This window comes from Scardinius erythrophthalmus, assembly GCF_964197995.2.
Source record: "Scardinius erythrophthalmus genome assembly, chromosome: 21".
Lineage (NCBI taxonomy): Eukaryota > Metazoa > Chordata > Actinopteri > Cypriniformes > Leuciscidae > Scardinius > Scardinius erythrophthalmus.
In genome coordinates, this window is record NC_138241.1 from 16,492,928 (window position 1) to 16,514,996 (window position 22,069).

Sequence of the window (22,069 nt, forward strand, 5' to 3'; positions counted from 1 at the left end):
ATCCCAGTCGCCCTTTAAGTTGTTCTCCTTGCCCCCCATTTTGACTATATTTGCTGTGTTGAATAGAAATGTATTGATTTTTCTGCTCAGCTCAACCTTTTTCTAGTGTAGTGCGCCCGCGCTGTCCAGCCCCGTGGTGCTGAAATGATTCTCCCGCATTTGCTGTGATAGAGATTTAGTGGGCGGATTCTATATAGAGGCGAGATGTGACTGATGCGTCATTTCGCCAATCAAAACGCACGAATCGGGATTCGTTAACACGTTAAACCACTGGAATCATGTGCTGGGAGGGGGGCGAGTGCTGGATCAGGAGCGGCTGAGGGGTGCGGGACAATGTTGTAGCCAATAAAGCAAAAAAGTGCCTTATGTTCGGGACCGAAAGATCATTTAACGAGCCCGAGCGGCCCCGTTTGAGGCGGGCGGCAGGTCTGGAGCTCGTTGAGGCGAGAAGCTGCTCGGATTAGTAGCTACTTAGGCTGCGGCTTTGCGCCTGGTCTTGAGCTCTGCGGCAGGTGATGAGCTGAACCGGGCCGGGTCGCCCTTATGGATCGGCAGTATGGATGCTTTCAGTTTCCCCTTGAACAGCAGCGGCCCGGACAGCAAAGACGGCGATGAAGCCGCAGAGCGCCGGCCGGGGTCTCGACACCCCGGATTCAGTCCTGCGGCGGCGGCGTCCCCGTCCGGAGCCGGATTCTGGACCGCCGTGTTCGATTACGAAGCTACCGCCGAGGATGAGCTCAGTCTGCGGAAGGGGGATCGGGTAGAGGTGTTGTCCAAGGACTCGCTGGTATCCGGGGATGAGGGGTGGTGGACAGGTATGATCGAGGACCGGGTTGGTATTTTCCCAAGTAACTACGTGAGCAGTAACGGTATCTCGGAGAAGATCCGGGACACGCCAGAAGACTACGGCGATTATTCGGTGCCTCAGTTACACTGTGAGTAACCATATATTTATCTACCATGTTTTGTGTATAGTTGTTTTCGCCCACACTGATCAATACACATCAAGTGCTGCACATATTCGCTATCAACTGAAAAAAAAAAAAAAAAAAAAAAAACTTTAACCAGTCTAAGATGGTTACTTCCACAACAGCCAAACTGGAGCTCCAATCTGACCAGCTGAGAAGTCCCCAAAACCCCTCTAAATCCAGCCAACTGACCAGGCTGGGAGACTAACTAAGACCAGCAAACAAGATTAGACATGATAACAGTTTAAAAAAAACATCTGATTGCTGGTCAAAGATGGTCTACAAGCTATAACCCAGCTTGGACCAGCTAATAACAGTTGTCATGTTCCAAAAGACAACTACAATCTTAAAGGAATAGTTAGTCTGAAAAATGAACATTCTGTCCATCATTTACTCACCCTCATTCACTCCAAACCTTAATGACTTACTTTCTTCTGTGGAACACAAAAGAAGACCATTAAAGACAGTGGGGTCCTAACAACATTGGACCCCATTGACTTTCATTGTTTGGACAAAAAAATAAATTTTTCTAAATATTTGTCATTTTAGGTGAACTTTCCCTTAATGATGTTTCGTTAAAGTTCTGGAGGAGCACGTTCAAATAATCTATCCAATCCACTCGTCATCAGCAATTACCACGTCTATCCTATCAGTATGAGAGGAAGCCTATACACACAGTCGACTCACCAACATTCCTTGACAGTTTTCAGCATCCTTCCATCACCCCGACTCCTTACTCGTTGGTTTGTTCCTACTACAGCCAGGAATACGGGGGGAGGACTCTGGGTTCGGGCTAAATACCGAGCTCGGAGCCCTCTCCTCGGACAGAGCGCCAAATACGCATACCATTTACTCTATCTGACTTATTTGTAAGTGTGATCTCGTGAAATATAGATTTCCCAGCAGGCTCCTGACAGATCTTAAGATATGCACCCATTCAGACACAAGTGCATCAGATCCAGCACTGATTCTGGGTTTTGGGCAGACTCAACATTTTATTAGCGGCAAGGGATTGTCCTCATACTTTAAGCCATAGTGTATTTGAGGTATGGGTTTTTCCATTATTTTTATTTGAATTCAGTGTTGTGTTTGTGCTTATGATGAGGAATACATAGTACATATCTTCTATGTTTTGTATCTCTCATGCTGGCTGTTCTGGTGTGTGCGTGTCCCTGTGTTGTCAGTCGCATGTTATGTGTTGCTGGTGGTCGTCTGCTTTTCCTGAATGGCTGCTGGCCTACTTTTTATCATGTGGTTCCTGCCAACTGCAATATTAATAAGAGACAAGGTGGCCCAGACACACCGTCATCATGACTCACACACATCTTTGTGTTACTGCTTTCCATTTTCTCCCACATCAGCCATCATCTTTAAAGCATGCATTCAGCATCTGAAACTGCTTTCTGCAAATGAATGCTGATCTTTCTCGGCCCTATCACACATTTGAGCTTTTTCTCATGGCACATAAATCAAGTTCCTGTTTGTTTTCATGTACTGCCCCTTTCTAATTCAGTCTCTCAAATAACCTCTTTAATCTAATATACTTTCTTGAAGCACCCCCTGAGATTTTAAATTATTAAATGAGGTCAATAATAAAATGAAGTCAACAATAATAATAATCAAAAAATCAAGTTCACAGTTCTCTGATGTTGGTTAACGGTCACATGACATGCGGGTTAACTAAATAGTTTTGTATCTTTTTTAGTTAGTGTTTATTTCGATTTTTTTATTTTAAAGTTATTAAAATTTTTATGACTTAACTACTTAATAGCTTTCATTAAACTCACGAGTCCCTGCAGCTTCATCACAAACCCCAGTCTGGGAAAACCTGACGTAATATAATATTTAATGCACTTCGTGTTGTTGATAACAAAGAATGGAATATATTTTCTTTCTTTTTCTTTTTCTATTTTTATATAAATCTAGTATTTTATAATGAGTTATGTCAAAAGTAATCTAAAAGTAATCAAAAAGTAGTCCGGTTATTTTACCTTAAATGTGTAATGTCATGGATTACGGTACTAACTCCAATTTTTGTCTTGTAATTTGTAATCAGTAAACGACTACAATTTGTGAGTGATCTACCCAGCACCGCCTAAATTCTCTTTCTCTCTTCAGTGCTCCAGATAGATTTCAATGAACTGGCCCTGGAGGAAATGATCGGCGTTGGGGGTTTTGGAAAAGTGTACCGTGCCATTTGGAAAGGGAGGGAGGTGGCGGTGAAAGCCGCTCGACGGGACCCCGATGAGGACGTGTCGCAGACGTTGGAGAGTGTCCGTCAGGAGGCCAAGCTCTTTGCCATGTTGAAACACCCCAACATCATGGGCCTTCTGGGAGTGTGCCTGCAGGAGCCCAACCTCTGCCTGGTCATGGAGTACGCCCGTGGCGGGCCGCTAAACCGGGCCCTGGCTGGGAAACGCATCCCTCCGCACACGCTGGTGGACTGGGCGGTACAGATCGCACGTGCCATGCTCTACCTGCACTGCCAGGCCATCGTACCCGTCATCCACAGAGACCTGAAGTCCAGCAACAGTAAGAAATCTTTCACCATTATTAGACCTAACATATCAAACATTTTGATGCCAAGGACCCCAAAATACACAAGCCATCCTACCCTCAAGCATCCATCCATCCTAAAAGTGTTCCATATGGCTCTAAAATAAAGGTGAAGCGATGCTTTTTTGTAAGAAAAATTCATAAACTATAATCACTGGCTTCCGGTAATGGCCGTACGCTACTCAAGTTCCAGCAGAAGAGTGACCTCTGACCTGACGTATGATGTAGGAGTGGCGTAAGCTTAGGTAAGAGTAGACGCCTCTTGCTGTTCAAACAAATAGGGCTGTGCAACAAACACAAGCTACTCTTGTCTTATCTCGAAATCCTCTGACTTTTCTCTTTAAAAATTCTAATTTTAGACTTCTAATTTGTGACCGTTTTGCTCTATCCTCTGCGCTTCCGCGTTCATCAATATGTCATGCATCGGGTCAGAGGTCATTCTTTTGCTGGAACTTACCGGAAGCCAGTGATTATAGTTTATAAAGTTATAAATATGGACGTTTTTATTGCAAAAATGCATCGCTTCGTTTCAAAAGGCCATTACTAACCCATAATTAAAAGCTTGGAAGAGCCAGGATATTTTTTTAATATAACTCTGATTGTGTTTGGCTGAAAGAAGAAAGTCATATACACCTAAGATGGCTTGAGGCTGAGTGAATTATGGGATAATTTTCAGTTTTGGGTGAACTAACCCTTTAAGAATCCACTCATCAGTGAGGCTAGCCTATAAAAAGAGGCTTCAATTTGCTAAGGAGCATAAGGTTTGGACTCTGGAGCAATGGAATAAGGTCATGTAGTCTGATGAGTCCAGATTCACCCTGTTCCAGAGTGATGGACGCATCAGGGTAAGAAGAGAGGTGGATCAGGGGAGGCATCCATCATGCCTGCCTATAATGCCTACCGTACAAGCCTGTGGGGGGCAGTGTTACGATCTGGGGTTGCTTCAGTTGGTCAGGTCTTGGTTCAGTAACATTATGTGCCCAAAAAAATGTAGGTCAGCTGACTACTTGAATATACTGAATGACCAGGTTTTTCCATCAATGGATTTTTTCTTCCCTGATGGCATGGGCAAATTCCAGGATGACAATGCCAGGATCGTTCAGGTTCAAATGCGTGAGCATGAGTCCAGACCTTAACCCCATGGAAAATCTTAGGGATGTGCTGGAGAAGGCTTTATGCAGTGGTCAGACTCTCCCATCATTAGTAGAAGATCTTGGCAAATTAATGCAACTCTGAATGGAAAGAAATGTTGTGACATTGCATAAGATTATCGAAAAAATGTCATAGCGAATGTGTGCCATAATCAAAGAAAAAGGCGGTCCAACAAAATATTATAATGTGTGACTTTTCTTTTTTGGCCAGGCAGTGCATTATGATCCCCTTGCTAGGGACTCATCCTAAAACATAATGGCAGCCATATAATTACATGTAGAAAGATCCATTTATACTATGTAAGGAAAATATTAAGCATTCAATTATAAAAACAACATTGCGTTGTGTTTCCAAAATTAAATAATTGACTGTTATATTTTAATTTATTAAAATGATTAATACATTATTAGGATAATTTTTAATCTAGTATCTTTTTCTACTCACTATTAGAGTAATGTTAGATGTATAATGCTTTGAATAAAGGAACATTCACATATACAGATAAAGATAACGATAACTATATTAGCGTTCGCACCAAAGCATGACAATGTTCTGTTTATCATAAGCACGCACCGGAGTTACTTAAAATGTCCTTTTAAGTGATTCCAACGATATTGTTACTCTGTGTCATTATCGTTATAGTTGTGGTGTGAGACTCCGCTGTTCTCACAGAATTACAACAATTATTAAAACTTTATAGTTATCATTATAGTCATCATCCTTGGTGTGAAAGGCCCTTTACTCTTGGTTTTTATTTCATACTGTTTACTACAGCTGCCAGTAAAATAAAACAGATGATTTCCTACCAGTAGTTAGAAAGCCGAAAGAAACTGTAATTATATCATATTTGGTAAATATTGTGCGGAACATATTTAATTTATATTTGATATTCAAATTCTAACTTAAACAATCCTTCAAATTTTATTTTCCCTCTCAAATTCTCCATGGACCCCTCAGCACCCCCTTTTGACCCCTAGTTTTAAAACCCCTGCCTGATGCAACAATCATAGGTGCCTTTTTCTACATGTAGTTTTGCTTGTATTCAAGTGTTTTGTGGTAATGGTTTGTATGGGATTCTTCATGTTGCTGTGCGTTTTTATAATTGGAGGGCTTGGCTCGAGTATTGGCTCTCTGAGCGTGTAAGTTGGTTATAATCCTGTGTTTGGCAGTTGAATTGTCTGATTGGATCCTTTAAACCCAAAGCTTATTACAGAGGATTTGCACTCACCTTCACTCCCTGCCACTTGATTGGCTACTCAAAAGATATCATGGGCTCTCATAGGCCACTAGGATCGAATTAGCATAGGACCTTGCAGACAATTGGATGCTGTAGTTCAAAGATAAGTCTTTTCATTGGTTGTGTTGTGGAAAAACAAAGACAGCTAATTTTAACAACACCAACTTACAGATAAACACACACAGAATGTTACAGCCGGCTGTTGTTGTACGTCAAAAAGCATTTGAAACTCTAAATCTAAAATTGAACTGCTACAGCTCGCACAACCAACCATCACTGGATATTCATCTTTTCCATTCAACACTGTGTGTTCCGATGTTGTTAACAGCTTGTGAAGTTATGTCAGTAAAGACTTTGTCAAATTCAGCACCACTAAGGTGGACAGCTCCCACACAAAACTTCCTGTCTATCAGACATCTATCAGTAACCACAGTATCTGCCCCTCTGTTTCATCTACTCAGTCCTCACATTTGACATTAACTCCACCCCACAGTTCTGATTCTGGAACGTGTGGAGAACGATGAGCTGAGCAACAAGACTCTGAAGGTGACAGATTTCGGTTTGGCACGAGAATGGCATCGGACCACAAAGATGAGTGCGGCTGGGACGTACGCCTGGATGGCCCCTGAGGTCATCCGCTCTTCGACCTTCTCCAAGGGCAGTGATGTTTGGAGGTGGGCACCAGGAAATGTGTGTGAGTGTTTCTGACCTATAGCTACACCAAAGGCAAGTCAGTCTATGTAGCTGTCATGTAGGTCATGTAAGTCTTCACCTTCTCATACTGTCCCTTTTTAAAATAATTCTCCAGAAATATGGCAAATAAGTTCAAAATAAAAATTTTGATCATTCGGGACTACTAATATAATAATACATTAAAAAGAATTTTAGGCTTAGGTTTAGATTAGTTGTAATCTGCTTAATTAGATTTGTTATAATCTACTTAATTTAAGAACAATAGAAGTAGAAAATCGCAATTGTAATTATATTTATAAAACTTAAACTTAAACGAAAGTTAGAAATGAACAAACTGAAATAAATTTTAAATGCTAAAATTGCTAAAATGGCAAATAAAAAAAACTAAAATTAAAGCTAAATAGAAATATTAAAAAACAAGAACTAAAAAGACAAAAGCAATGAACAAAATTATTAAAGCTTAAACTAAATTTTTAATAATATGATTAAGAATATGAAATATATATACAATAATAATACTAAAATAATACTGAATAATACTGGATATTAAATTGAACAAAGATATTTGTTTTATTTTATATAACAAAAAAAATGGTGTCATAAGCCCAGTTACTACGGCTGGTCTGTGTGTTGTTTGGTGCTGTGCAGTGCCTAGCTATTAATGTCTAAATTTCACTTCTCACCACAATTCCTAATTACAGAGTACGAGAAGGGGAGGGATGAATAGTAAAGCGATAAAAATAGAAAACCCTCTCAATAAGTGTCAGAGCTGTGGATCTTTGGATACTTTGTTCTCTACCTACTTTAACAAAGCGTGATGTGTTTTGTTTGTGTGGGTTCCTTTGAGTCAAAGAAATCTACATTAATATTTATCATTTATAGCAGTTTTTAAACATACCAAGCTTGCTTTTCTGTCAGTGTTGTGTCAACCTTTTTTTTACCCAGTTGGCCACTGAAGCACATATTTTACATTTGAAAGAACATGCCACTGCGAAGGCACACTTTGAAATGTTAATAGAGGGTTTACTTTTTTGTTTACTTTGGAACATAATACCTGTCATTCATTTTATAGTGTTACTTATAACTAGTCTTTGCACACAAAAAAAAAATGTTGGTGACAGCTTGTTGTTGTCAGTAGTCCTGTTTAAACTCCAAACTCTCTGTCTGTCTCTTTCTCGCAGTTATGGAGTTTTGTTGTGGGAGCTCCTGACAGGAGAGGTGCCGTTTCGTGGCATTGATGGTCTGGCTGTAGCTTACGGTGTGGCCATGAATAAACTGTCCCTGCCGATCCCCTCCACCTGTCCTGAGCCATTTACCCGGCTGATGGAAGGCAAGAAAATCTCATATGCTGCCATGACTGTAACTTATTAACTTAAGAACTGTTCCCCTGCATAACTAAATGAAACTTCTGTCATCATTTACTTTCCTTCCAAAAATGACGAATCATAACATACAGTGCTATGCATAAGTTTAGACACCCATACTAAAGTTGACTAAAAAGAGGAATAAAAAAATCATCTTTTGGAAACTGAACTTAATGCCCTAATTTAAACAATTAGGAAAAATCCAACCTTTAAGGACCTAGAGATTGGCATGGTTTTATTTCAGTTAGCCTAATAGCTAGTTTGATTTGCATTGAGAGATGATCTTATGGAAAGTACTCCATGCCAATCTCTAGGTATGGTGAAGGCTATGTGATGATGTGGGGCTATTTTAATTCCAAAGGCCAAGGGAACTTTATCAGGATGCATAGTATCCTAAAAAAAAAAAAAAAAAAAAAAAATACTTAAAAATAAAAATCTGCCTGGCTCTATGGGAATTTAACATAGGGGTGTCCAAATTTATGCACCCTGTATTTTAAGGAAGAACATTTATTTATTTACGATACATTATTCATTCACAAAGAAAATTGGTGTCCTTAAAGGTTGGATTTTTCCTAATTTTTTTAATTAAGACATTAAGTTCAATTTCCAAAAGATGATTTTTTATTCCTCTTTTTAGTCAACTTTAGCATGGGTGTCTAAACTTATGCATAGCACTGTAAGTATCATAACAGTACACTGTAAAACACTGGCACCTGTGGTTGCCAGAAATCAACAGAAAACAATGTTTCTGGTATTACGGGATGTCTGTATATTTTCCAGCTTATGCTATGTGATATGGTATGTTAACAACTAAACTCTACTCTACTGATAACCACCTTAATAAAATATGTGGTCAAATCAAACATCTCCAAGAAAGTCATACATTTTTGGATGAACTGTCTTTTGAGAATTGAGTGAGTGGTGTGCTGACAGCTGACAGTCTGTCTGTGGTGTTTGTTTCTTTCACCTGCTCTAGACTGTTGGAATGTGGACCCTCATGCTCGACCCTCCTTCACCAGTATTCTAGACCAGCTGACAGCGATCGAGGAGTCGGGCTTCTTTGAAATGCCAGCAGAATCCTTCCAATCCCTGCAGGATGACTGGAAGCTGGAGATTCAGGAGATGTTCGACCAGCTCAGAGCCAAAGAGAAGGTTTGTATGCTCTCAAAACAGTCAAAAACACATTTACTGAACTGTATAAGTACCTAGACATTTTTTTATAAAGTTATAAATATACTTTAATACTACTGACTAACCTAAAACCAAACTGCTTTTATGCATTTTTAGAAATATACAGTACTGTGCAAAAATCACCTTAGTATTTTCACCCAAAAAAATGGTTTTAGACCAGTTATTTATATATTTTGCTGTAGAATAAGTACTATAATATTGAAGATTTAGTAAACAATTTATTTGCACTCAAGTCTCAGTCACAGTTAAAGTCACAGCTGTGGAAGTGTCAAACTCCAGATGAATTGGTGTCAAGTGCGGCAGATGAATTTACCAGATTATGCACACTTGCATAGATCAGAATGATGAGTAAGTTGGGTTTGTAGGAGTTGAGATCTTGGGAGGAGGAACTGAGTCGTGCAGCTCTACAGCAGAAGTACCAGGAAGAGGCTTTACGGCGACGGGAGCAGGAGCTGGCGGAAAGAGAAATTCACATCCTGGAGCGAGAGCTCAATGTCATCATACACCAGCTGTACCAGGAAAAACCACGAGTGCAACACCGTCATGGAAAGTTCCGGCGCAGTCGACTTAAACTGCGTGACGGGAATCGCATCAGCCTGCCTTCTGGTTAGTATTTCAAAGTATTAAATGCATCATTCAAATAGCACTCCTCATGTGAAGCACACATTGAACTCTTTATACTTTTTGCTATTAAATAAACCACATGCATTTCCATAAAGCATTTCTCACACATCTTGGAGTTTTTACGCAATGCATTGTGCGATTGCCTGTGTGTAAGTATATCATAACTTGTGAATGTTTGTGTATATAATGGCGTGTTTGTGTTTCAGATTTCCAGCATAAGATCACAGTCCAAGCGTCTCCTTCTTTGGACAGGAGGCGGAGTCTCCTGAGCAGTAACTCCACCCCTCCAAACAGCCCCCCTGTTTTGCAACGCCTCCGAGCGATCCAGTGTAAGTGTGTTTATGTATCTGATTGATTCTGATTATATTATTATGAATATTTGTTTGTATATATATATGGCCAGGTACCTTATTTAGAACATCCTTCATGCCGACAGTGACCCCTGGGGTCGGAGGTCAAGCCTGGGGTCGTAATGCTGCATTCCAGTATGATGAAGAGGAGGAGAGGAAGTCTTCACGCAAGAAAGGGAGAACGCAAAGAGAACACAGTGCTGATGAGAGGTGTGCTTGTATGTGTGTTTCTGTACAAAGCATAAACTTTCACCAGATGTTTATGCAACCACAATCCTCTATGTGCGTGTGTTTGTCACTCAGTTTGAGGACTCCTAAAGAGTGCAGTCGACAGCGTTCCTGCAGCGCTCCAAACCTGCGACGCTCCCCCAGACACAGTCCTGCTGTACCTGGAGTGTGCAGCCTGGCAGAGACTGGTAACACTCACATTACTCTTTGTTTGGCATCTTCATTGACCAGTTCTGAATGTTTTTAATTTGAAGTCTTGAATATTTAACTACACCTTTGTTGCATTCACATTAAAGTGGTCCTATTATGCTTTTCCACTTTTTCAACTTAAGTTAGTGTGTAATGTTGCTGTTTCAAAGATCTGCAAGGTGACAAAGCTCAAAGTCCACTCCAAAGGGAGATCTTTTATTTAACAGAATCCCCTTTTTAACAACTACAACGAACGGCTCGTTTGGACTACTACGCGATTTTTCTGGATCTTAAAAAGTCACAATGTTCCTCATTTAAATAATCTCCACCCACGGAATACGCAAAAAAGGGGATGAGGCCTGGTTGAGCTGCATTAGTGAAGACAGTGTTGTCGCTATGTCAAAGAGACTCCTGAACATTATAACCCCAAACGTTTATCTACACATTTTATGGAGAACAGCTTGTTTTCTGTTGCTTTTGTAAGCTGTCGATTTTTTAAGGCTGTTCACTGCTCCTTAGGAAAATTAACCATGGTTTTGTGATCGATTACTGTTTGTATTACCTGGTAACACAATATCATCTTATCTATAATGTTTAAGAAATTACAATAAACATACCACTCTGAAACTTCCTGTGAAATCCATGCTTGAAATTCGTTCTGGACGCTCCTCTTGTTTGTTAACATTGTCAGGGTCTGAATCAGGCTCGAATTGGTTTTAACCTGACGCCATCATTAATATTTACACTAGAGAAGAACTCGTAGTTATGGAGGGGCGGGACATTTCCCTAACACAAGCTAAGCACTGCCAATCACAACACACTGGGCCAGCTAACCAATCACAGACCATTTCGTATTTCATAAGGAGGGGCTTCATCGAAATCAGCTTGTTCGAGCCAGACTGTGGAAAGAGGTGCTGTAATAATGCAAAATATGTGAAAAATTATTTTTTGAACAATCAAGCATGAAAACATATTCTAGTACACCCCATAAACAAAATCAAGACTTTGTAAAAAGGCATAATAGGACCCCTTTAGTACCATACAGTGGCAGGGAGTAAAGACTGTTGCACTGAATTTAACTGAGAGAACTGAATTGAAAGTGGATCAAAGTCGGGATGAAATGGAAATTCTATTTTCTAAATGTATGTGATTGCGATCCATGAATATGTTTCATTTTTTATCCGTTTTTTTTGAGCTTGTTGTTTTTAATTAAAATGTCAGAACTGGATCTTCTAGTGATAGAACCAAATTCTCTCTGGTGACGTTTGCTGGACTTCTCCAATCAATTAGTCAGCATAAACTCCACCCCTTTCTTACAATCAATAGTAAACTCGCATTTAGATCTGCCTCCATCCAATCAACAATCGATGAATAGAACCAAGTCCCCGCCCTACATTTTTTCTCTTTGTTTGATAATCTGTTGCTCTTGGCTGTAGCTGTCACTACTTCTGTTACATCACAACTGTAGCTACCAGTTCAGTAAAAAATTTCAATAACTGTTGAAAGTGCCATTATTAGTAATACTTTAGTTTTAATTATTATTTTTTGTATAGTTTACATATGGAATGTTTTCATAGACACAACTTATGGGGTTATTTCCAGAAACAGATTATATTAATAATGTTCAATAATTAACAATAATATTTCAATATCTTTGTTTTTTTGATTGATTGACTGATTGGTTGGTTGGATAGTTGGTTGGTTAGTTGGTTGATTGATAAAATGTATTTTTATAACTGTGTGAATTGTTTTGATGGTACTGAATTATGATTTATCCTGTGGTTTATCCATCAAAGAATAATTAAGCAAATTAATATATATATATATATATATATATTTTTTCATTTTTATTGTAATTCTATAAATTCCTCTTCCTGAAATTTCCAAACTCTGTAACCTGAGGAGCGTGGAATTCCAATTTTTGAAATTGAAACAGTGAAATAGTGTGACATTGACATTATGTTGTCATCATTGCATCAGGCTGATGTAATATTTTGATTATTTTGGCATTTCTGTTATTTCACTAATAATAGACTGGTTTAAGCTAAGTAGGTCGCAACATATTTGATTTACATTATAATATTAGAAACAAAGGAGAACAAACAACCAGAAATATAAAAATCTTCATCTTGTAACTGACAAGCTGTGAAGCCTGGTAATGGTGCAACATTGTGAAATCTTTCTCTCCCCCACCCCTCTCTTTCTCTCTGTAGAAAATGAGGACTGCTTTCCATCAGAGTCAGCTGACTCTCCTGGCCAATCATACCTCTGCATCCCATTCCACAGGGATGGATCTGACAGTTGCAGCCTGGAGAGTGGCACGACTGGACAGGCTTCTGATGTTTCCCCCAGTTACACGCGGCGGAGCCCCAGTGGAAGCCGTAGATCAGAGCTGGTGTTGCTGGGCTGCGGGGCAGCTCTGGCTGCTATCGGTTTAGGTCATAACCTACTGGACCTGATGCGTGTGGAAGAGAGTGTGCGTCCCCGATGGGAAGGGCTGTTTCACCGTACGGGGGGTCAAAGTCGTGGCGCTAGCCCACCCACACGCAAAATCTTCAAACGGGAAAGCCCCCGTCGCCCTCCCCCTCTGCCCACTTCCCTCACACTCCTGTCTCTCTCAACTGTGTCTGATTGTAACTCAACCCGTTCTCTCCTGCACTCTGACAGTGAAGAGCTGCTCGTGCTGCGCCCACCAACGCCCCCCACCCTCTCTGGACACAACCCGCCTCCCCTGAACCCACTGGTCAACACTCACCTGGAGAGCTTCAAACGCCACCCTCGCCAGTCTCTCACACCCACACATGTGCCCTCTGCACCCAGTGCAGCCTGCAGGCTTCGTCGCACACCTTCAGATGGCGCAATAAAGACAGGGTGCTCTCCTGCCCATAACAACCACAACCACAATCCCACCCCTACCACACCTTCCAAAACAACAGGTGAGAAACTCACGCAAACCTCTGGGTCAGTGATGGGACGAATCTGAATCAATCACTGTCCTGATATCATAATGAAGAAAGAAGCCTCAATAAAAGAATGACATTCCTGAAAAGAAAGCCTTTTAGGTTTGGCATAATCTCTTATTAGTATAAGTTTAATATTTATGTGGTGGTTTTCGTATACTTTAAGACAAAACATGCAAATTCATCAGTAAAATACAGCGCCTAATTCCTACCATCACGAACATATAACATAACATATAAAGTTATTGATGGAAGGGGGACTTAAAAATAAAATAAAACAACTTCACTGTTTATTAAAATTTAAATATTCTGTACACTCTCACACACACACACACACACACACACACACACACACACACACACACACACACACACACACACACACACACACACACACACACACACACACATATACTGTATATATATCGGAAATGAAATGATAGCTAAAAAATTTTTTACACATTAATTCAAAATATTGTTACTGTTTATTTGATAGGTGGTACATAACGTTTTATCATTAAATTAAAACGATGTAATAATAAAAATGGTGAATTGAAATGGTATAAAGGCTTTTTTAAAACATTAAATATAAAAACAAACATGAATACAGAGAGTACATTTAGAGAGAACTTGGTTCATGTTTTTGAAACTAGATAAGATTCCTGTTCTTTATACATCATTGACCATCTACTAACACAACACATAGTGATTTGACAGAAATCGATTCAGTTCATTGCTATATTTGTTTCATTTGTGTGCCTTTTGTGATGCTGTGTGTGCAGTGACTCCATGGACCTTAAGTGAGGACCCCTCGGAGGTGCCCCGTCTTCCTGATCCAAATCTCATCTTCCCACCTACGCCACGTCGCCGCTTCCAACCTGAGCGTCCCAAGACTCTGGACTTCCTGGCTAGGCCCCGCCCTTCTCCACGAGCACGCTGTGGATCCCAGTGGGGCGAATCTCCCGCCCACACGTCCAGCACTGAAACCCCGTCCACTGTGGAGTTTGGAGGAGGTGTGGCCGTCTTGCCCACTCCAATGGAACCACCAACCCCCTGTTCCCCTTGGGTGAATGACAGTCTTTTGGACCAACAGGATGAAGGACACTACAGGGATGGGACACGGCCTCTCTCATCAGATCCCAGAGACTCGCCATACAGAGTGCGACAAGGGTTCTGCTCTTGATTTCACCCATCCAAACGTATTAATGTCACTCACAAAGTTAGACCCACTTGCTTTCAGATGTAGCACTTATCATCAGATTAATCAAGAGGGAGTTCTGGATACCCTGGTGAAGAAAACATGCTTAAACCAGCCTTTGCTTGAGGATTAAGCTGGTCTTAGCTGGTTTAAGATAGTCTCCCATCCTGGTCAAGCTAGCTGGGAGGTCAGTTTATTGCCCAAGTGCCCAAAACCCCTCATAAATAGCCAACAAACAAGTGTACTGGAAGACCAGCTTAGATCAGCAAACCAATTTAGGCTGGTTTGAAAGGTTTTCTTTTTTTTTTAGCAGGTTATATAAATACTTACTATATTAGGATCTGATACCTTACTGATAAGGAATAATAACCCAGCATAAACCAAAGGTGTTTGGTTTTTGCATAATCCAGATGCTGTTCTGATCTACGTTCAGTTCAATATTTAAAAAGTATTCAACACATATATACAGTCCTACACTGCAAAAAATTAATTTCTTCCTCAGTATTTTTGTCTAGTTTTCCCAGTACAATAAACATCAAGATACGTTTACTTGAGAAGCCGAATTACTTAAAATATTAAGTCTGAAAATGGATCAAAACTAAGTGACTAGTTAAAAGGGTTTATTTTTCTAAGTCACTTAAATTGATACATTTTGTAATCTTATGTCATTGTGCTTCTCAGGTATTTTTATCTTGATTTAGAAATGTTTAAATATTTAAAACTTGTGGAAAACAAGACAAGAATACAGATGCAATGTAGGGTATAAAAGTGTGTCTTGATAAGCTAATCTTCAGTATACACTTCTATTCATCACCAGGCGTAATAAGCTATCCAATAAAAAAACAATCCAGATGCTTCATTAATGGCCAGACTGATTTCTGAGTGCTTTAGAAAAGTACAGGGTCTGCAGCTGTGATCTTGAGAGACATTTATCAGGAGACTTTTTTTTATTTGCAAACTTGTTTTTTTATTCATATTGAGTGTATTATCTCAGCTGTTTTGCTGCGCTGTATTGACTTCCTCTCTGTATGTAGACACGTCTGCATGTTTATGATAGATTTAGCTCTCTGAACATAGTGCTGGGTTATATGGAGAACATTGGACGGTTTATTTCCGCAACTCTTCGGAGTTTTCAGGTTTTATTTGTCATACGTGTATGAGATTGTACTGCTTTAGAAGTGCTTTTTCCGGTCTCATGAATGTATAGTTCTGTTATACTTCCACTCGAGATCACTGATTGTTCTGTGGTTTTCACTGTAGCATGAAGCACATTGTCTTTCACAAATAATACTCGTTTAGTGACATCTTCACCATCCACACTACCAGAATTAAACACGAGGGAACGTCTTTAAGAGGAAAGTTAGAATTTATTGGCTCTAAATTTGCAGCTATACAATAGTCAGGTACATTACTGCAGTCTTCCGGTGTTTGTGCCGTGTGAGTGTGGTGTGAGTGTATGTGTGTGTGTGTGCTGTTAGGCATCCGATTCAGTTTAACTGGTGGATTCCAAAGTGAATGTGCATTCAGTTTTGTTGGAGATTTTTGAGAATGCATGTTGAAATTGTTTTGCAGGTTTTTAGTAGCCTTTTGTGCAATATTTTTTTACGTTTACACATATTTATTTCTTTAAATTATTTTTATATTTTTTCATATTTGTATTACTCTGTGATGAAATTTATTAAGAGCAACATTTCTGTCTGGATTTTTGGATATGTTCAGACACGCAGAGGTGAACATTCTTTTGCACATTTTTACGGCATCGTTGTCTCTCAAACCAATCTTTCATCTCTATACAGGCAAAAACGTCTTCTAGAGACAAAACAACATTTAGAGCCAAAACACAGAAGGGCTTGTGTCTCTCTTTCCCTTTCTGTCACTTGAAACCAAGTTTTGATCATTTGTCATGCATACAACAAAATGACCTTGCAGTGTAAAATTCGGAGTCCTGAAATTCGGCTGAGAATCCAGGAACCCTTTCTTCATTCCACCTAATTTTTTCTGGCTTAGAGGAATGTGTAGCTATCATCAAGAACATCTGTCGCCATTTATCCACACAATCACTGTTGTCCTGGAGAGCAGGTGTTTTGGGTTCAGAAGCTGCTGCTATGAAACTTGTACTTGCACCCGAGCACATTAGACTTGTGTAAGAGCTCGATTAAAGCCCTGAAATGCTGAGATGTGGTGTTTTGTGACTGACTGTCTTAGTATAGGAAAACAAAACTATAGAAGATGATTTGCACATTTTATCATCATCATCATCATCATCATCATCACGGCAAATAAATGAGACTATAGACTGTCATTTTCCAAATGCATTCTCTCTGTTTCGCTTAACATAAACATTAAGGCAAGATATAAATTCATTGTGTTTTTTCATGAATTGGTCAATATTGAGATGCTGGGCTGTTTTGCTTCACAATCATGTCTTCTTTAAGATATAGTGGAAAGAAAACATCAAAAATACACATCTAAGTCTTTATTGTATTACACATTATAATTTGCAGCAATAGAGTTTTAAATTACAATTACAATACATATTTTAAAGGTTATTTCCTCAAAATGATTTTTGTTTCTCATGCACAGAAATCTCTTCAGTCACACTTTCTCCCAAACCTTTTCGGTTTTATTCTGATCTATATTCTGAAGGTTTTTACAGAGGGATTTAATGTTAATTTTTTTTTTTTTTTTTTGATTTATGGATTGATAAAAAGAGCTATCCAAATTCCCCTAAAATCCTTTAATGTCATCAGGTTACACTTTATTTTGATGGTCCACATTAGACACTTTACTAACTATAAGGAACTTTGCAACTACATGTCAACTAAATTTCATTAGAGTATTAATAGACTATGGTAGACTGTGTTAGGTTAGGCATTAGGGTTAGGGTTCATATTTGCAACTGTCTTTTGGGGGAGCATCAAAAATAATGAGAGTTGACATGTAGTTGCAAAGTTACTTAGAATGTCTAAAAGTGGACCATCAAAATTCAAAAGAATTTTGAACCTGGCTTTATCCAGTGTTCAGATTTACATTATGGAATTGTATGCAAATTAGAGCATGTTTAACCATGATGCCTAATTTGCATACAAAACAATTGTCTTAGTGTATCTTGCCTTCATTTTGAGGGAGATTATTGTTCTGTAGTAATGTGATCTCATTGGTCCACATTGCTTCGAATTTAACATAATTACTAAATACTAAATCAGCAGTTTAGACATTTAGACAGACTGCTCAACCGTTTAATCTTTCATTCCTCTGTTTTACACAGATTTGTCTAAGCGAGCATGTCTAGGACACCATCCCCATCTGTCTCAAAGGATGATTTCCATGCAACCTCACCATAGCAACCAGAACGGAGCAGTGAATTGGACTGTTTTGTGTACCTGCTGTTAAGCTGCAAGTAAAGCCCATAATAAACAGTAGAGTACAGTAGAAAAAGTCCCTTCTCTGTCAAAATGAAAATATTAACGTCAAATGAATGTCTTCACTTTTCACTGTCAGTAAGAATCAGATATAAATTACACAGCATGAAAAAAAAAACAAAAAAACACACACTTCTACTTATAACAATGACCACAGTTTATTTAACTCCTACATGCTTTTGTATACGTGTCAGTCAGACTGTGCTTGATTCACATGCTTACACTCATGTTCACTGTGTGTGTGTGTGTGTGTGTGTGTGTGTGTACACTTAAGCCCACTCTGTGCGTGTGAGATCTTGAGAGATCACTGCGATTTGAATGTGGGTGTTAAGTGAAGAGTAGGTTGCTATGATTGGCATCATTTTCACTAGTAGTGACACTTAATTGCACTTCAAATGAAGGAGCTTTATGTGTTTGCAACAAAACTGATTCGGAATCTCGAATAAAAAACATCGCCATGATCTGAAAACATTATACAAACAAAAAGCAGCAGGAATATGTAAACTACAGTATGTTTCACCAGCCACAAAATGGTGTTCTGTGGAGCACAACCACGGCGAGAGACCTACATCTTTCCAGAACTTAAATACAACTGAGGATTAAAAGCAAGCATTTTGACAGTACTACTGTACTTCAGAAAGTATAATAAATGCCAGTGAGATCCCTGGTGGTCTCCTTTCCCGGGTCTCCTCGGTCTACGCCAGGGCACAGCACACCTGATTCAGCTCTTCAATCTGAGCCTGAGACTGTTTCTGACAGGACTGAGACAGGTGTGTTGACCCGCACTGGAACAAAGTCTTCCATGAAATGCCGAACCTCGTCCACAGAGAGTGCGATGAGGGGATAGTGGGGTGTCCGCAGTGGAAAGCTATTCAAGCGGGAGCTGTTTTTACGGAACTTCTGATTTTTCTCTCTGGGCGTTTCGTCGAATCTTCATTTCCGTCAGCTGGATGTAGCGGATGACATTAGTATCTGTCCCACATACATAGAAAAGGAGGAAACAGCTGTTTTAACAGAAACTGGGGGTGTAGTGAAAGATTCATCTTTTCAGTTTTATGATTTTTTATTATTCATTTATCAGCACGATCAATGTCGTCCTGGAGAGCGGGTGATTTAGGTTCAGAAGCTGCTGCTTATTATTGAGAACTGTGTTATTTTAATATCACTGCTCTTAACATGATTAATAGAAACATTGAGATTGATTCCTGATTTTGTTCCAAGGCTTACATTTTTAAAGGAACCAAGGCCACTGGAAATTTTTTCTGAAATGTCACTCTATTTGGCTTGCCATGGTTTCACAGAATATTCGGACTATTTGCCTAAATGTCCCCAGTTTGAGAAATGCTGGTACAGTGTGTGAGAGAGTTTGATCTGACTAACCTGTGGGCTGTTGTTTGTGTGACTCCTTTAAGTAGTGCAGGGCTTTGTTGAAATCTCCCAGATGATAATACGCCACGCCAGAGCGATACAGGGCTTTAAAATTCTCGCCCTCCTTTCTCAAAACCTTCAGACAGTACTCTTTCACTCGTTCATAATTCACAAGCTCCATCTGCAACAGACAAGCTACATGCAAACACAGACAAAATGAATCCCACATTTTTTTAAGGATATTTTAGACGTGTTGTCATGATTTACAGATTAGTCAAATTTAGATATATGACCTGTAACCTAGACAAACCTTGACGTCAGAACTGAACACATTCACTCACAAATTACAAGTCATATTTAGGATTGGAGGGACCAAATCGAATAGTACTGATCTGAATATTATGGTGGCCCTGCTTTCATTCAGTCTTAACAGGTGGAATGCATAGAAAACATGGCATTGAAACATGTGGTGAAACATGATGTGCGTTCCCACCAGCCAGGCTGTTGTAGCACTCCAACTCCGCGTTCTCCACCTCGCCTTTCTGCTCGTCCGTCAGGCTGGACTTGCTGATGCTGGTCAGGACGGTGGACGGGGATTTGCTGGTGTCCGGGTCCCCCAGCACGCGACACAGACCCTTCATTTCCAGTAGCGCGCGGTGGTATTTGCCGATGGCCTCGCGGTATTTTTTATCCTTGTAGCACTGCGTGCCCTGCGTCTTGAAGTCCAGGGCTCGTTTCACCAGGTCCGCGGGCTCGTTTGGGGGTTTCACCACCGAACCGCTCTGGTGGGGCGCGTGTTGCGGGTAGCGCGCGTCTCCGCGGCTCCGGCCACCGGGAGGCTGCATGATGGTGGTGTTCGCGCTGCCGCTCTTGACGCTCATCGTGCTGTTTCCCTTGCGTATACTTCCTTCAAATCTGCCGTGCTCCACGCTCATCCCCGCCGATTCGGCGATTCCCTGGAACTCACGTTTTAGCGCTGCGTTCGTTGCCTCCTCGCGCGTTCACATGCCCCGCAGCTCTTCACGGTTTTAAAGATGGATTCCTGGATGATTCACGCACACAAGCAGCACTGTGAATTTTTCCTCTTTTTCTCCCCCTCTATCTTTTTTTCCAGCGGTCTGGCAGAACGGGATCGGCACGTCCTGCTCTCACCGAATGACTCAAAAGGGAGTGAGCGCGCGCATCAAGCCACAGTGCGCGCGCTGCCCTTAAGAAATGCGGTCATCGCGGATGGAGCGATATAGCCGGCCTGTGTGTCAGTCTCCGGCGTCCCGTCTCCAGTGAAATCCAGCTGAGCGCAACTCAGCCGTTAACAAACGCATTTCACTTGCTCAAACGATGATTTCGTGCGACGTGATTTCTGCCCCCAGAAAACAGCTGCTGTCGGACACTGAAAAGAGCTGTTTAAATACAGTTTAATCTCCTTCCTTTTGATCCTCCCTTGATTCAGAAGAACTGTTCTTCTCTCTTTCATTATGCCCACAGCAAAGTTATTGTTAACCCACATTCATTGATCTAAGAAGTAATGGTGAATATCTCCGTAATGAGTTTCTCTTTGAAACGTCATGTTTGTGTCCCACAGGTGTGTGTGTGTGTGTGTGTGTGTGTGTGTGTGTGTGTGTTTGTGTGTGCGCTGCAAATGGTTGTGTCTGGGTGTGTCGTGATTGCGGTAAATCGTGCTGGATGAGGAGTCCTGCTTTGCTCTGTCATTTTATACTCACAAACACATGTGCAATTCAGACCATTTCTAAGCTTAGAGTTCTATCTGACAGAAAAAAAACCATGCCAATTCGTATCACTTTCTTTCTTTCTTTCTTTCTTTCTTTCTTTCTTTCTTTCTTTCTTTCTTTCTTTCTTTCTTTCTTTCTTTCTTTCTTTCTTTCTTCTTTCTTTCTTTCTTTCTTTCTTTCTTTCTTTCTTTCTTTCTTTCTTTCTTTCTTTCTTTCTTTCTTTCTTTCTTGTATTTGTAGATGTCCAGTATTTTGCCAGTGTCTTACTATAGGAAATAAATATAAACATTTGCTAAGTTAGTTGTTAAAGCAAAACATTTAAAAGAGGGGTAGGCGAAAGTGGGGTGAGTTGTGCCAGTTTTTACTCAAAGTGACTTTAAAGTGAGGCCATGGCAGTAATGCCTTCAACTTAAGGATGCACATATATTTCAGGATGTGGTGTGGTGCATCCCTGAGAACAATAACTTTGGATCTGAAATAAATTGTTTCAGAAATATAGCTCTTGGGAAAAAAGTGGTCTCATGTGTAAGGGAAATTTTACATTTAGACATGTGTTTGACTCTTAGATGTGTTTTTACTATTAGAAGTGTTCATTTTACTTAGATGTGTTCTTTACTTATAGATGTGAACCTTTTACTCGTGTGTATCACTTGTATTAACATTTAACACTTATAGATGTGTTCTTTTACTCTTAGATGTGTATCACTGGTTTTGACATAAGACATTTAACATTGAACATGTATTTGTACTCGTGAAGGAGTTAAAGAAATATAATCATATAAGCTAAAAATACATTATTGAAGATATGTAACCAAGTTTTTAGAAATGCATAAGTGAAG

The 22,069-nt window shown here is 40.0% G+C and overlaps 2 protein-coding genes across 2 annotated transcripts; one reads left to right on the forward strand and one right to left on the reverse strand.

Annotated features, from left to right (window-relative positions):
* Window positions 1-556: 556 nt before the first annotated feature.
* On the forward strand, window positions 557-14,695 carry map3k9 (mitogen-activated protein kinase kinase kinase 9; the record flags this gene model as incomplete). The annotated part of the gene is made up of 11 exons (XM_081351644.1): window positions 557-935; window positions 3,087-3,500; window positions 6,407-6,587; window positions 7,788-7,936; window positions 8,947-9,122; window positions 9,527-9,767; window positions 9,992-10,114; window positions 10,222-10,345; window positions 10,439-10,551; window positions 12,766-13,488; window positions 14,295-14,695. 11 exons carry the CDS (start codon window positions 557-559, stop codon window positions 14,693-14,695), a joined length of 3,024 nt encoding a protein of 1,007 aa, XP_081207770.1.
* Window positions 14,696-17,173: 2,478 nt separating this feature from the next.
* ttc9 (tetratricopeptide repeat domain 9) lies at window positions 17,174-21,145 on the reverse strand. The gene is made up of 3 exons (XM_081350720.1): window positions 19,994-21,145; window positions 19,513-19,695; window positions 17,174-19,104 (listed from the first exon to the last, which is right to left on the reverse strand). The coding sequence occupies exons 1-3, from the start codon at window positions 20,433-20,435 to the stop codon at window positions 19,022-19,024; spliced, it is 708 nt and encodes a 235-aa protein (XP_081206846.1). The 5' UTR covers window positions 20,436-21,145; the 3' UTR covers window positions 17,174-19,021.
* Between the last annotated feature and the right edge of the window lie 924 nt (window positions 21,146-22,069).

Excerpts from the sequence above, each read along its gene's own strand:
- ttc9 (XM_081350720.1), bottom strand. The coding sequence starts at position 20,435 with ATGAGCGTGGAGCACGGCAGATTTGAAGGAAGTATACGCAAGGGAAAC. Across the intron at positions 19,696-19,993 it reads GTGCTACAACAGCCTGGCTG|CTTGTCTGTTGCAGATGGAG; the intron begins GTGGGAACGCAC and ends GTTTGCATGTAG. Across the intron at positions 19,105-19,512 it reads ACACAAACAACAGCCCACAG|ATACTAATGTCATCCGCTAC; the intron begins GTTAGTCAGATC and ends TATGTGGGACAG.